This window comes from Chinchilla lanigera, unplaced genomic scaffold (assembly GCF_000276665.1).
Source record: "Chinchilla lanigera isolate Chin_1 unplaced genomic scaffold, ChiLan1.0 scaffold00125, whole genome shotgun sequence".
NCBI classification, from domain to species: Eukaryota; Metazoa; Chordata; class Mammalia; order Rodentia; family Chinchillidae; genus Chinchilla; species Chinchilla lanigera.
Window position 1 is genome coordinate 4,450,516 of NW_004955526.1, and position 16,191 is coordinate 4,466,706.

Consider the following 16,191-nt stretch of genomic DNA (forward strand, 5'->3'; position numbering starts at 1 on the left):
GAATGGCTGTTTATTCTGCTTTATTCCATATTACTTTGAGAAGCTAAAGATTATCCTCAATCTCATTTTACACATGGTGAGCTTCAGTTTATTTCTTACTTACCAGATCTCAGTTTTCCATTCGTCTGAAAACTCGGTCCTCCCATGGGATGATTTTCTACGTCTCAGATCAAGAAGAGAATGACTTCATGACCCTGTTCTTGGCGCATGGCCGACTGGTTTTCATGTTTAATGTTGGCCACAAGAAACTGAAGATTCGGAGCCAGGAGAGATACAATGATGGGCTTTGGCATGATGTAAGTCGAAGTAGAGAACAGCACTGTCAGTAGATTTCGGCCATCGTCTGGGGAATGACCTTGACCTCCACCACTGGTCGCGACAGAAATACCTATTCAATATATTCTGCTGCTGTATAATCAGAGTTCAGTTTCAAAAACGTTAATTCCTTATAAAAATCTTGAAGCATACTTTTTAAAAAGAGACGCAGACTGAGTATAAGTGTTTTAACCAAAGGAAAAGTAACCAACATGAAGTTTGGTTTCTTTTTTATTAATATATATTTGCAATAATAGTCAGTACATTTGTTTTGGGAAAGTGGATATATATGTATGTATAAAACACATTGACCATTTTTTATCCCTTTCCCTGCCTCACCCTTTACTCAGCTCCTCTTCCATATTTCCAAAATAATCTACTTCCCAATTTTCTCTACCTTCATTTTGCTCTTTATTATTATTTATTAATTATTTTATTTTTATTTTTATTTCAGTTTCTCATATGAGAGAAACTGCAGTATTTAACCTTTGGTAGATGCTTTATTTCACTTAACATTATGGTCTCAAAATCCATCTATTTTCCTATCAATGACTCATATTTATCCTTCTTTATAGCTGAGTAATACTCCATTGTGTATATATACACCACCTTTTCTTCATCTTTTTATCAGTTGATAGTTAACTAGTCTGTTTCCAAAATTTAGCTATTGCAAATTGCACTGCTATACGTAGGTATTCATGTGTCTCTGTAGTATGATAACTTTAGCTTTTGGGGGAAGATACAAAGGAGAAGTTTATAGAGATCAAATGAAATTCTATTTTTTTTTTTTTTGAGGAATCCCATATTGATTTCCATAGTGGTTATACTAGCTTACATTCATCACCAATGTAGAAGCTTTCCTTTTCCCCATATTATCACTAGCATTTTTGTTTTTGTGTCCTTGATGTTAGTCATTTTTACTGGAGTAAGATGGAATCTTAGTGTTGTTCTTATTTGCATTTTCCTAATGACCAAAGATGCTAAACATTTTTTCATGGCCTTTGGCCATTTGTACTTCTCCTTTTGAGAAGTTTGTATTTATTTCAATTCTAATTTTTTAAGTTAGTTATATATTCCTGATATTAGCCCTCTATGAGAGAAGTAGCTGGTAAAAATTTTTTACCATTTTGTCGGCTGTGTCTTCACTCTGCTGGTTATTTCCCTTGCTGTGCACGACTTTTTAATTTGATATAATTCTGTTTATTTTTTATATTATTTCTTGTGCAATTGAGATTTTGTTCAAGAAGTCATTATCTACGCCTGTGTCTTCAAGTGTTTCACCTATTTTATCTTCCAGAAGATTTAGTGTTTCTGTTTTTACATCTAGATCTTTGGACCATTTTGATTTGATTTTAGTACAGGATGAGAGATATGGGTCTAGATACATTCTTCCACAAGTGGACAACCCATTTTCCCAGGAACCTTTGTTCAGGAGGCTATCTTTTCTTTAGCATCTGTTTTTAGCCGCTTTCTAAAGATCAGATGGCTAACGATGCACAGGGTTGTTTCTGCACCTTCCTTTTTCTTCCATTAATTGTGTGCCAGTTCCATACTATTTTCATTACTACAACTTTATAGTATAGCTTGAAATCTGGAATTATAATGCCTCTCACATTGCTTTTTTTCCTCAGGGTTGCTCTGGATATTCTAAGTCCCATCTTACTCTATATAAACTTTAGGACTCTTTTTTCTAGTCTTATGAAGAATGCTATTGGTATTTTGATTAAAATTGCATTACATCTATATGTCATTTTGGGTAATATGGCCATTTTGACAATACTGATTCTGCCTCTCCAAGAACAAAGATTGTCTTTCCATTTTCTTCGTCAATCCTTTACTTCAGAATACTATAGTTTTCATTAGAGAGGTCTTTCACCACTTAGATTAGATTTATTTGCAAGTGTTTAAAATTTTTTGAAACTATTATAAAAGGAGTTGTTTTCCTGGTTTCTTTCTCAGTAGGTTCACTATGGATGTACAGGAACACTATTGATTTTTTTGTGTTAATGTTGTATCCTGACACTTTCTGAATTTTTTCAGGTAAGAACCTTCTGGTAGAGTTTTCTGAGTTTTCTAGGTGAAAAATCATCTCATCTGCAAATATAGGTTGATTTCTTCCTTTCCTACTCATATTGCTTTTCTTTATATTGGCTGATTGCTTCGGTTAAAGTTTTGAGTACTATGTTGAATGGGAGAGATAAGAGTGAACAACTTTGTCTTGTTCCTGACTTTAGAAAGAATGCTTTCAGCTTTCCCCCACTTAGCATGAAATTTGCTATGGCTTTGTCATGAATTGTTTCTTCCAATTAAGATAAAGACCTTCTATACTTATTTTCATCAGTGTCTTATCATGAATGGGTATTGGATTTTGTCAAAGACCTCTTCGTTGAGTCTTTGTCTGGATTCAAGAATGTACTATTTAATCTTCATGTGTTTGTGTAGTTTCTGCAGTTTCTTCTGCTCTTAATTTCTAGGTTCTTCCCATTATGATCTGATAGGATGCAAAAGGTTACTTTGGTTGTTTTGCAATTATTGAGATATGCTTTGTGACCTAAAATATGATCCAGTCTGTGGCCCAGTTCACCTCTCCCAGCTTCCCCTTCTTTCCACTAGTACTTATGTCCCATTTCCACCGAGCCTTTCTCTGGCAGGCAACTTGAGTGGTCCCCTGTGGTCAGGCAGGAGCAGTACCTCCCTCTCCGCCTCTGCACAGTATTCTGTTAGCCTTTTCTCTGACCGCTTTACTCCTGAATTAAAGCAATACTCCTGCTTGCTGAATGTCAATCTGACCTGAAGTTTTAGTGGAAGCAAGAAATAGCTCTTCCAGGTGCTGATCTGGATTGTTTTCTTCGCCCCTCAGTGATCCTCTGTCTCAATTGTTCAGCTTTCTAAAGGGTCTTTTTCCAGCCCTTGAATTCAGTGGTATTTAAGGCTCAGTGGAAGAGAGCCTTTCTGTGTGGAATTCAGTAGCATGTCAGGGGCAGCAGGAGAGAGATCACACAGGCACAGAGCTCAGTGGTGTTTGGGGAATGCTGGGAGAATACCCACTTTAGTGTCTTTTCACCACCCCCAGGTCCCACCAGTAATAACTACTGCAAGCCCCTGTGGCTCTCACTGTCTTGTGGCTCCCTCAGTGTCTGGTTCCAGGTACCTAGCCAAGACCATGTCTTTTGCTTCTTTCTGTCCCTAGGGCTTATGTTTAACTCAGTCACTGCAGTCTAAGTGATTCTCTGACTTGCACTTTCCTTAGTGTGCTGATTTAAGGAGCCCCCATCTTGTGATTATCTTGCTCAGTGGGCTCCATTTCCCAGTGGTAGGAGGGTTAGAACAGCTGAACACTGGGTAGTGGCTGCCAGGCTGGGCACCAGTCAGTGTCCAGACAGCTGCCACTTTACTGGGCTTCTTCCCTCAGAGGAATCTGAACTTTTTCCAAAATGGCATGTTTTCTAGACCTGGGTGGTAAGGAGTGCTGGGATCATGAAGTGGTCCTGCTTCTTTTTCTAAACAGTCCTGTAATGGATTGCGTCTAATGGACATCTCCTTCGACTTGCCTTCCCATGGTTGGTATTTTGTCTGCTACTATACCACTATCATCCAAGTACCTGCAGACCTTGGCGAGGGACTTCTGAGTGTCTTGTGAGTGCTGCAGCCTCTCCAATGACTTCTTTACTTCTTCCATTGGTTTAAGGTTCTTAATTTTTAGTAATCATTATTAGTCTATCTATTATTAGTCATTATTTTCAGTAATCATATTTAGTCTATCAGGTTAAACTGTGGAAGACACAAAGTGAGCCAACCAGAAAGACAGGCTGACACAGGAGAAGCACCTAAATACTGGAAGAAATAATATTGGAAGAAATCAGTGCATGTATAAGAGAAAGCAATCCGAGATGAATTACAATTAGTTACAAATAGTTGAGGAGGGGAGAGAATATGTGGGCTGGTCAACTGGGAAGAGCCTCCTGGAGAAATCTGGTAAATAGAAGCTGTATTCATAAATTAGACCTGTATCTTTAAATCATTCTATCTACAGGTCAGAAAATGCATGGATCACCTCATACATAAAGTGGTAAGCCCAAGGTAAGCCAGAAAAACACATAACACATATAAAGCAAGGAGGAGGGCTGGGGATTTAGCTCAGTGGTACAGTGCCTGCCTGGCAAGTGCAAGGTTTTGAGTTCAATTCCTGGTACTGGAAAAAAATAAATAAATAAATAAATAAATAAATAAATAAATAAAGCAAGGAGGCTTGGCAATAATTTACAACAAAGACATATGTTATACATCAAAACAGAACAAAATAAAGGCTAAAGTTTCTGACATTCCTAAAACTAGACAGCCCAAAGGCTACTAAGCAGAGGAAAAGACAAAACTGACCATCAGAGAAGGGATCACTTTCTTATGAACTTTCTACAGATTCCCCACACCACTGCAATAGCAGAGACAACACAGTCTTTTCCCCAACCTCAAAATGTACCTAAGCTGTGCTATTTTCCTCCTCTCCATCTAGGTGATATTTGTTCACGAAAAAAGTAGCGGTCGACTAATCATTGATGGTCTTCGAGTGCTAGAAGAAAGTCTTCCTTCTACTGGAACAGCCTGGAAAATTAAGGGTCCCATTTATTTGGGAGGAGTGGCTCCTGGAAGGGCTGTGAAAAATGTCCAGGTAAACCAGGCACGATAAGGTAGAATCACTGATCTTTAGAACTGCAAGACCGCTGTTCAGTCAGCTTTCTCATCATTGAGTTGCAATACCCAACATCCATAATTTAAAGAAGGAAAAGTTCCATTTGGCTCATGGTTCTGGGGAATTCAACCATGGTCACCTGGCTCCAAGGCAGAAACAGCACAGTGGAAAGGCCTGATGGAGCAAAGCTATTCAGTTCATGGTGGCTGAGAAGCAGAGCGGGGAAACAGTGCTAGACAGGAAAGGGCTGGAGCCGTATGTAGTACCTGAGGTCTCAGCTCCAGGAGCAACCCAGACACACCCAGGAGCTCACTTTACTAATCTGATAGGTGTTTCTTACTCCAATAAAGTTGACAGCTCAGGGTTAACAGTCACAATTCCTAGTGCAGGTCCTCTTTTTACAAATTAGGAGACAAACTAAAATTTTTACTAGAGGTAGAACATCAAAGTGAGCTTTGTTTACAAGCTGTCTCTGCCCTGCGGCATTACAAAATCAGGAGTAATCTTTTGATTTTAAGATATAAGTAAGATTTTTTAAAATTTTAGAGGCATAAAGTATCATAAAAGTTAAGTCTCAAAAGAATATTATATGTTCAACAAGTACCTATACCTTTAATATGAAGAGATACCAAAATCAGAAGGCAAGTTGTTCCATTATTGTAGTTTGAAAAATAAATGTTTCAGGTCATGTAAACTATAGCTCCATTTTTGTTTCTTACTCACACTCACAATTTATAAATGTTCTAGGAATGTAAGAACTCCAGGGGAGAAAGGAGAAGATTGTAAGAAATGTTATTTTTGTAATTTAAAATTAAAAAATAATGTACTTTTCAAATTAGCAGTAAAAGTAATATATCAAAGGAATAATTTTTCTTAACATACAGATTTTAGTACAAACTACAAACACATTTCTGAGATTTATTAACATATGTATATACAGCAAAAAGGGGGTTCACATTATAATTAAATTTTAGGTAAGCAAGGGGCTGGGAATTTAGCTCAGCGGCAAAGCGCCTGCCTGGCAAGCGCAAGGTCGTGAGTTCGGTTCCTGGTACCGGAGAAAAACCAAAACCAAAAAAAAAATAAATTTTAGGTAAGCAGCCCCAATTCCTTTTTTTAAAATGCAGTATGAAATTTCTTCTCTAAAGTAGCCCAATGTTCATATCCTACAATATAATAAATTCTCAATTGTATTAAGAGGTGATAGAGCCAGAAATATAAGTTTTGCCATGTTTATTTAGATTTAAGAGTTTTGCTAACCCTCATCAACATTAGTGATCTTGGGCATAGCTGTCATTTCTTAAGGAAAACAAACTGTAATGCTTTCAATATTTAATTTGAGAGCCTCAGCTGCAATTTGCTTTGCCATGGTATATGTAAGAATGTTTATAGCTTGATCATGACAAGCTGGTACTACTAAATACAAAATTTCAGGCTCAAAGAACTAGTTAAGGCTGGAGATATAGCTCAGTGGCACAGCGCCTGCCTGGCAAGTGCAAGGTCCTGAGTTCAATTCCCAATACAAAAAAAAAAAAAAGAACTAGAACAAGAACTAGTTAAAAATAACAACCTAGAGAAGTACTGATCATTCTGATAGCTAAAATAACTGAGAATTACTTGGTTTCCCTCCAGACACAAGCCCTCTCATTTTGCTTCTCCATAGTGCAGGCATTGAGAAAATGGATTTTAAGAAAAGTCTTCTTCTTTCAGATTAACTCTGTCTACAGTCTCAGTGGCTGTCTCAGCAGTCTCCAGCTCAACGGGGCCTCTATTGCCTCTGCCTCTCAGACATTTAGTGTGACACCTTGTTTTGAAGGTCCGATGGAAACAGGAACTTACTTTTCAACAGAAGGAGGATACGTGGTTCTAGGTAACATGCCTGTGGTCATTTAAACACAGTTTGTCCTCACCTGAACACCTGTTAATGTTCTTGCCCACTTGCCCTTCTACTTTCACCATGAGAAACTCACCCAGAGCTGCCTCCATGCTCTCAGCCTTTTCAGCTTTCAGAACTATAAGACAAATAAATCTCGTTTTTTATAAATCACTTAGTCTTACATATTATGTAATAATAACAGAAAATGGACTAAGACACTGGTTTATGCTGAAAGCATCAATCATGAAAGTACTTTTTCTCCCTAGAGATGGCTAACAGGGACTATTAGGCTCAGAGTGAAAACTTAATAATGTCAAACAGCCCTGGACGATCACCTCTTTCTGCTCCAAACAAAATATGCACCCTGCATCCCTGTTTGCCCTCCCCAGCAACACTTGTTTATAGCTCCCAAACTTCAGGATGCAGCCATCTTGGCTCCCTTAAGACCTTCCTGTGCTGTCCCGTGGTCTGATCTATGTCAGCTGGTGGTCATCTTGCTCCTCCAAGTAATCTGCTTCTTGTTAGTGTGAACCGTCCTCTCCATTTCTTTCCCTCGCCTTGCAGTATTAGCACACAACACTGTCCTTCAGGGGTCTTATTTCTGAATTTTCATACTCCTCAACCATTATTCTCTTGCTGTTTATTCCAGTTTTTATTATATTCTTCTTGTAAGGCAGTCCCTGCACCAGATGATGGAATAGGTCTAAAAATAAACTCCTAGAAGACTGCACATAGTCATTGTCCAGTTTATTCCAACAGACATTCTGCAGAACAATCGTAAGGTATAAAGAAGGTTCCAGAGGAGGTGATAGGAAGGAGGGTGCGGAAAGTATATAAACACATATTCCCTGAACTCAAGGCAATTAAGTACTCTGTAGAACCCTGGATGAATTATAATGCAACCAAGTATACTTTCTTGAACAACCTCGCTTGTCCAAAAGAGTAAGCAGAGGAAATTTTTATGTAGCTCATGATTTTACTTTCTCCTGCCCCGCCCCCTCCTCTTAGCCCTTCATTAAGTTACAGTGATAAGAACTTTTAACAGTTTGGACAGTTTGAAATGTAGAGCAAACTGTATGACTTATGTATGCTATATTCCATAAATATTAATGACAGGAAATTTTTCAGAGTGATTTATAAAGAGATGAGTCAAGTGGACACTATTAAGATGCCCAGCTTACAATGAGCCTTTTGGAGTGAACACAGCTGTTCATAGTAAGAATTACTGTAGATCCCCATGATAACACCTCCTAAATACTTTGACGGCACTTACTTTCTCCTCTGAAATGCTTTGCAGCAGCGGCACCAGTTGGATTTTTGTTGAAGAATTGTTTTAAAGTACAGCTCTGCTCAAGTTGGCTCCCTTGCCCAGTGGCCCTGTGAAATAAAGGCTGACTTCCACTCCTGGTCCTTTGCCCTTCTGGGTGTGATTCCCCACTCCCCACACCTCCCTCTGCCATATCTGCTGTCCAGGTGCTTCAGTTTCCAAAGTCCTTACACTGCTCAGATGGCCCTCATCTCTTCTCACTCTTGAAAAAGAAATTATGCTGCTAGTTGAAATTCACTTCTCCTCCCTTGAATCCCGTGGCACATGGAATATTTCAGCTTCTTCCCCATGTTCTACAAGAGTGATACATTCATTTATTACCTTAATCCCCCATACAGTTTCCTATGATGAGTTTACTGCAAAAAATGGCACTTACTACTTAACTTGTTGTGAAATGACACCAAACTTCTGAAACTAGCTTTTAAAAATACCGAATTAGCTGGGTGTGGTGGCGCATGCCTGTAATCCCAGCACTCAGGAGGCTGAGGCAGAAGGATTGTTGCAAGTTCAAGACCAGCCTGGGCTACAAAGTGAGCTCAAGGCCATCCTGAACTGCATAGTGAAACCCTGTCTCAAAAAGACAAAAATAGTAATAATAATAATAATAATAATAATAATAATAATAAAAATACAGAATTACAAAAGCACACCACAATTACAAAATTTACTTTGCTCTCCTTGAAAGTTTATCATATTTATCTTCACAGATGAGTCTTTCAACATTGGATTAAAGTTTGAAATTGCATTTGAAGTCCGTCCCAGAAGCAGTTCTGGAACCCTTGTCCATGGCCACAGCATCAGTGGAGAATACTTAAATGTGCACATTAAAAATGGGCAGGTAGTGTCTTAAAAAGTTAACAGTCCATTTTATCTAACCTTGCATCCTGATCTAAAGCTGATTTGTTTCACAGAATTGTATCACCAATCTAAGTAGAAAAATAGGTAAGCTGTGACATGAAATGTATATGTGGGCAACAGTTGGATTCACATTCATATATTGGGAGCTGATTTGATTAGAAAAGAGAGTCATAAATATATCGTAAAGCTAGCAAAAGATCACTAATAACAAAGAGTCTAACAAAGAATTAGAGCAAATATATCATTATGAAAATCAACAAACACAAAAACTATCAAAAACATCTTTCTAAATGTTATTCAGATATATGTATTCCATATATATACATACAAGCATATATGTGTGTATATAGACATATGTATAATTCCCAAATACTAGAAATAATAATTGTAAAATTAAACCATTTTGCCCTAAAATATTACTGAGGAATATTCATGAATGTATTCAAATAAATATTCATGAAATGGCTTGTTTTCCTTATGCCTCTAACTTAATGTACCTGTATTTTATTTGGGTTCTAATACATTCTGTTAAACCCTGAAACAATTGAACGTATCCCTTCATGGTGTTTACATGACTGCCTGCATGCTGTGTGCTATTCTAAATGTTCAACATGAGTTGACTTGTTTAGCCTTCCAAGTATCTCTAGGAATGGGTAACATTATCACTCTGATTTTAAAAATGTGAAAACTGAAGCAAAAAGTAAGGTAAATAGGAGCCAGGGATCCTGGCTTCAAGGTCTGTGCTCTTTACCAATATTTAACATGCTTCATATAGCACAGTTTATCTTTAGCAATCAAAGAAATTTGCTCTTGTATTTCTTATCTTCTCTCCTGTCTTTTCTCCAGTATGATTACTTTGTTCTCCCAGGAGTGCAGCCAGTATAAAATATTTCTGTTACCTACCAGAGATTGACCCCTTGTGTTCAAATTGCAAAGCTAACCATGCATGGCTATTTGTTTAAAAGTGTTGCTTCTTTGTGTGGATTTTTGTTAAAGGATTGCTTTGCTGTGGTAAATTATTTTAAAAATTCAAAATTTAATGTGGCCTGTCATTTGCAGGTCATAGTGAAAGTCAACAATGGTATCAAAGACTTTTTTACCTCAGTAACACCCAAGCAGAGTCTCTGTGATGGCAGATGGCACAGAATTACAGGTGAGAAACCCTGAGTGTTCTTGGGTTCTTTACAAAGGTGAGCCTGTTCATCAGGGTTTGCAAAGCCCTGGGTTTTATCCACCACAATATAAGTAAAAAACAACAACAACAAAGATGAGCCTGCATAACCACCTGGGGGACAGTGGCATGGTCTAACTATCACTTATGATAGGTGATGGGTGACATCTAAAAGGAACTAAACAAAGAGAATTAAGTGTTTTTGCACTAGAATGTATACACTGAATCCATACGTGATTTAAAGCTATGAATTCTGCCAAAATAGTGTTAGTAGTAGTTTATATAATATACCGCTTACACAGTAAAAAAAAGTTGCATGAGTATCCTAAAAATTCTCCCTTTAGGAGGAAAAATGTTACAGTGATTGCTCAATTGGACATTGTTACACATTATTCATTTTTCAATGATATAGAAGAGAGTGTGGGGTTTTATTTTGGAATAAAAGCCATTTTGTAAAAAAAAAAAAAAAAAAGTTTCTCCTATGTAAAAAGTAATCAGTTCAGTGTGAGTTACAGCCAGTCCTTCCCTGCATTTCAGTTATCAGAGACTCGAATGTGGTTCAGTTGGATGTTGACTCTGAAGTGAACCATGTGGTTGGACCCTTGAATCCAAAGCCAGTTGATCACAGGGAACCTGTGTTTGTTGGAGGTGTTCCAGGTAAGCGGTGCTTAATAAGGACAAGTTTCCAAATCCACAGCGAATTCTCATAACTGTTATTATGAAAAGAGCCATGTGTTTGCATAATTCACCTAATAACTCAAAGGATTTTCTATACAATATCCTTTTAAAGAAAAGACACACTGAAAATCTTGACATTTTATCCAAGTAACATATCAAAGCAGGACATGGGGACCAGCATTCTAGCCTGTACATATTACTCCCGTTTCGCCATATTTGCTTGTTTTTCTCTTCCTTTTACATATCCTCCATACATACACAGTGAAACACTATCTCTACCACAAAGAAAACTTGTTAATACTACTCTATGAACTCAAAACCTTGAGAAAAATAGTTTGCTGATCAATGCTTCCCTTCTCTAAGTGGAAAGGATGCAGTTCCCCGTGCCCAGGATATGTCTGAGTTCTGAAAACAGGTATAAACTGTACATTACTTGGTTCCTACATATGACATTCCCTAAGAGAACTAATTCCTATGTAGTAACATTCCTAGGAGGACAATTATGGACCCTTTCCATAAGGATCTTAAAGGACAGACTATGTCTTTATGGGGTTTTTTGTTTGTTTTTTGGTACCGGGAATCAAAATCAGGACCTTGCGCTTGCCAGGCCAGCGCTGTGCTGCGGAGCTCTGTCCCCGGCCCTGTGTGTCTTCATGTGGAAAGTCATTGTTTTTACACACTTCACTAACTTGAAAAGACTGAAAGCTACAGCTCAAGAGAGAAATATACAAAAAGGCATACGTAAGCTTTTGCATCTGGTAGAATTTGATGAAGATTTAAACAATCTCCTAGTTAGAATGATCTGGGCTGACCTATGCAAAGGCAGCCGATGTTTTCATTAAAAGAATGAGAAAGCACAAACAAAAGCAAGCATCACACACTTGTTTCCCTCCAAAGTAGTAGCAACTGAGTACTCCTCTCCTTTCTAATGTGAATTTTTCCAATACCAGTATTAACAATGAGAGTAACTCAGAGGCCAAAAGGAAAATTTGAGACTTTCAAAGAGCAGTCCTTCCTCTCTTTTACTTTCCCCATCCACTTGCATCGCTCTTCCCCAGTCCTCTCCTCCTGCGCCTGGCTTTGGTTCTGAAAGGGACTGTGTGCACTGTGGAAAATGTCTCACGTAGTTCTTCCACTTCTGCACATTGCTTCCTTCCTACAAATCACAGCATAGTTTTAAATATTTCACAGGTTGCCAAAGGTCCACTGGGTCAAATTTAGTACAGCACGCACAATCCTGGATAATCTGCCCCCTCCTTGCTCCTGCCTCTGGGATCTCCCCTCACCTTCTGGACTTCAAGTTCCATCATTGTTCACTGATGCTTTCTTCCTTTCAGGTCTTTGTTCCAGGCCTTTCTTTACATGATTGCACAGGCTTCGATCTCCGGAAAATACTGCTCTCCCTTTTTCCCTGTAACATCTTTTCAAGAAGCAACTTTTCCTAGTCCTCACCTACCTAACTCCATACTGACATTTTGGACTTAGCTCTGAATTTCACTTGCACAGACAGCTTCCCCTGGGATGCACACCAGTGTTGTAGCACTTTTCACCAAATATTGTAGAAGGTGAAGAGAACACTCCTTGCTGACAGGAACATCTAGCATCTATTGTGTGTCTACTAAATACTGTGCTAAGCTTCAGGACATGGAGACAAAACAAGCATGGCCTTCCCTCACAGAAGTTCCAGCATTTGCTCTTCTCTTTTCAGCAAACTTACTTACCATATAACTCAAACAAATATTTCTCTTTGACTTTTGTGTTTGTTTTTAATCCGATCCTAGCCTCACACACTACTATCATTAAGCTCCACGGAGTAGGTGGGCAAGGTGTGCCTAAAACCAAATTCAGCCTTTATGAGACATACAGTGAATACAAATTTTAGGGACTGAATGAGTGCACAAGAGCTAGCAGGCTAGGGAAGTCTAGCCCACTGTACCGCTGAAGCTTAGCTTTTAATTCCATCTCGGAATCATGCCCAAAAGCCTGGAACAAAAGCAATTACAATGTAAGCTGAATGTAATTCATTAATTATTTTGAGCTAGTCAAGATTAATTCCAGGAAAATCACATTAGAAACAAAGGCATTAAGAAGGATGACTAAATAAACTAGGTGTACATACAACCCCTGTATACCTGAATTCGCTTGTAACCCCAGCCACACTTACTGTTCATAACTGTGCTATCTATATCACTAAAAGGCTAATACATAAAGTTCAGAGAGCCACCATACCAAAAGATGTTAGCTGTACTGAATGACAGTTTAAAAGTCAGAATGAAATGTTAGAAAAAAATTCTAAATTAATGGAGCTCGCACACTGGTCTAAGCATATATTTCTCCACTGAAAAGCCTGTATTATTTTATATAATCAAGCCTTCACCTGGGAGTCTCTTAAAATCACATGTTGCATTTGTTAATCAATTACTTATGGTCCTTGGGGCCCTTTTCTGTCACTACCTACAATTTCTGTGATGAATTTGGAGATGATAATTAATACAAGAATTTTTCCTACAGCTGATTTCCTCCATGAACCAAAGAGTAGAATGCTTGACAGAATCAATATCTATGTTCAAAATCCAGCCTCCTGCATGTGAAGTAGTAGGTGTTCCGACTCCTCAGAGTCTTTGCTATTCACGCATTTATTTTTATTCTGATCACATACATGAGCATCCTCGAAGAATACCTATGGTCACACTAATCTAGAGACAAGTAAGGGAACTTGATTTTTCAGGCTCTCCCAATCTAAGACTTCATAATTATTACTCTAAAAAGAAAAATGCTATTTCTACAATTTATCTTCGGTACTCACCTTCACAGTCTTACTCTGCATTGCTGGAAAATCGCACCTGCACAATGTTTACTGTGCTGTCTTAATCTATGTTCTTTCCTGAGTTATTGTTTCTAAGTATTTTCCATCTTTTATCTGATATTGCTCACATAGCTGTTTTTGCATAATTAGATTTGGCGAAATAGATTTTAACTTCATGATATTTCTAAGCTCCCTAATTGCTTTAAATTACATTGCTTCTACCATCCCAACACATTTAATTGTGTCTGTACAGTTAACACACACAAGGCTTCTTCTAGATGTGCAATTAAGACAAGGGGAGAACGTTCCCCCAGCATACCATAGGGCACCTGTGCTCACACCAGGACACAGGTTATCACCAACCTATTTACAGTTTTTAGGCTCTGTATCTTTTCTAATGTTTTTTTATTACTTGTCATTGTCTTTAATAGTTTGCTCAATCTTGCATTCTTACATGTGGTAATCTGAGCAACTTCGTTAAAGACAACAATATGTAATATAACAACCATTGTTAATTCCTATTATCTTGTATGAAATCCTATATCATTTTTATTGTTTTTGTGTTGCTTTGTTTTTGTCTTTGTTGTTGTTTTATTTTTTCTCTGTAAAATAAAAAAATGAAATTAAATTTTTTTAAAACCCCAAGTTCAGAAAAATTGTACTTTAACTTTATTTTCTCATTATTTCCTATGAGCTTGGCACAAACTTGGAAGCTTAAGGGTGAAGGGTAATGATGTAAATTAAACAGAAACATTAACCACGTCCAAATGTGGCAGCCAAAACTTTATTTCTCTTCTCAGCAAAGCACAGAAAATAAGTGAGGCCCAGGAGAAATTAACTCTTAAAACCCAAATTATGAAAACGTGCTGCTGAGGCTTAACGTGTAAGTGGTCAATGTCAGCTTTGAAAGACCCCTGCGATATACACAGAAATTTGATCACGGAAACATGGCAAAACTTTAAAATTAGAATGTGTTCATATTACTTAAAAAGCAGAGGATATTCCTGAGAATTACAGCTGTGTGGCACTGATGACGTAATCATTCTGATGATGAGAATAACTACTATGCATATTTACTAGAAGATATTGTTTGGGCTCCGAAATGACTCCGTTGTGATTTTTCCTTTTTTTCTTTCTTTCTCTCTTCAGAGTCTCTCCTGACACCAGGCTTGGCGCCCAGCAAACCCTTCACGGGCTGCGTCCGCCACTTTGTGATTGACGGGCGCCCAGTGAGCTTCAATAAAGCAGCCTTGGTCAGCGGAGCTGTGAGCATCAACTCCTGCCCAGCAGCCTGAGAAGCACCACACGCTGCCCACGGAAATAAACAGCCAGCCTGGAGGACCGGCAACGCCTCCTTGTGGTGGAGGCTCTCCGCTACATGAGAGGGACTTGGGATTCACAAGGGACTGGACACTCCCCATTTCTCGCTGGAATTCTTAACTCGGATCCAGAACACCTGCAGTGGACAGCAATCGAATGAGGGGAAACTAACTTGTATTGATTCAGTGCACCTATGTATTCTGCCGGTGAAACTGCTGTTCCTGTCTGCAATAAAATAGGAAGGAATTCTAAGTAAACGCTGCTGCCTATTTTTAAAGTTCAGTTACATCCTCATTCTTTTTTCAGGGGCTGAAAACTTTCAAGCTATATGAAAATATCTTTGTCCTAAACTACCTTTTTGTATTTTGAAAAGACTTACTAATTTACATATAACCTAAAATGAGATGATAGATTTATTTTTATCAGTTTTTGATACATCAGTATAAGAATATTTTAAGCTTATAGCAACAGTCATCAGGGTTTTTGAAGTACAGCTCAAAAAGATGATCAAAAAAGTGTTAGAATTACAATATTTTCTAGATAAGAACAAAGGAACATGCAGAAGATCTTTTAATAATATATGAATGGATGCTCTCGTAGGGTATTATTACAATTATTATTGTTTACAGGAATCACCAAGAACACTGCAACAAAGAAAAACAAAATCATAAAATTCAATTGAAAAACAAGAATGTCTTTTTATTAAAAGGTCTTCTGGACTGGGGGTCTACCTCCACCATGGAGCATTCACTTAGCATGCACAAAGCCCTAGGTTCAATCCCCAGTCCACCACCATTACCAAAAAAAAGTCTCCTACATACCTGCAGCAATACAACTAGTCTTATTTCTACAATTTTATATTTTTCCTGGCAACCATGTTCATAAATTCTAGAAAAAGAAAAAGACTTGAATACTGTAGATGGTAGGATATTAAAATTTGGAAAATGAAATAAAAGAATTATACATGAGAAGATAAACTCTGAAAAAAGAATGAGATAAAATAGGCCTTGGTGGGCTGGAGATATAGCTCAGTGGCATAAGCATCTGCCTGGCAAGCACAAGGTCCTGAGTTTGATTCCTGGCACCAAAAAAAAAAAAAAAAAAAAAAAAATAGGCCTTGGTATCAGCAGAACTGATATGAACAAAATAAATA

General features: G+C 37.9%; 1 protein-coding gene across 1 annotated transcript in view; it reads left to right on the forward strand.

Annotated features, from left to right (window-relative positions):
• Positions 1-15,295, forward strand: part of Lama4 (laminin, alpha 4) — a gene marked incomplete at its 5' end in the record, with an annotated part of 135,423 nt that extends 120,128 nt beyond the window's left edge. The window contains 7 exon segments of the mRNA XM_005409785.2: positions 107-296; positions 4,826-4,981; positions 6,713-6,872; positions 8,913-9,043; positions 10,123-10,216; positions 10,772-10,891; positions 14,868-15,295. Of these exon segments, the coding sequence (XP_005409842.2) occupies positions 107-296; positions 4,826-4,981; positions 6,713-6,872; positions 8,913-9,043; positions 10,123-10,216; positions 10,772-10,891; positions 14,868-15,013 (997 nt within the window).
• Between the last annotated feature and the right edge of the window lie 896 nt (positions 15,296-16,191).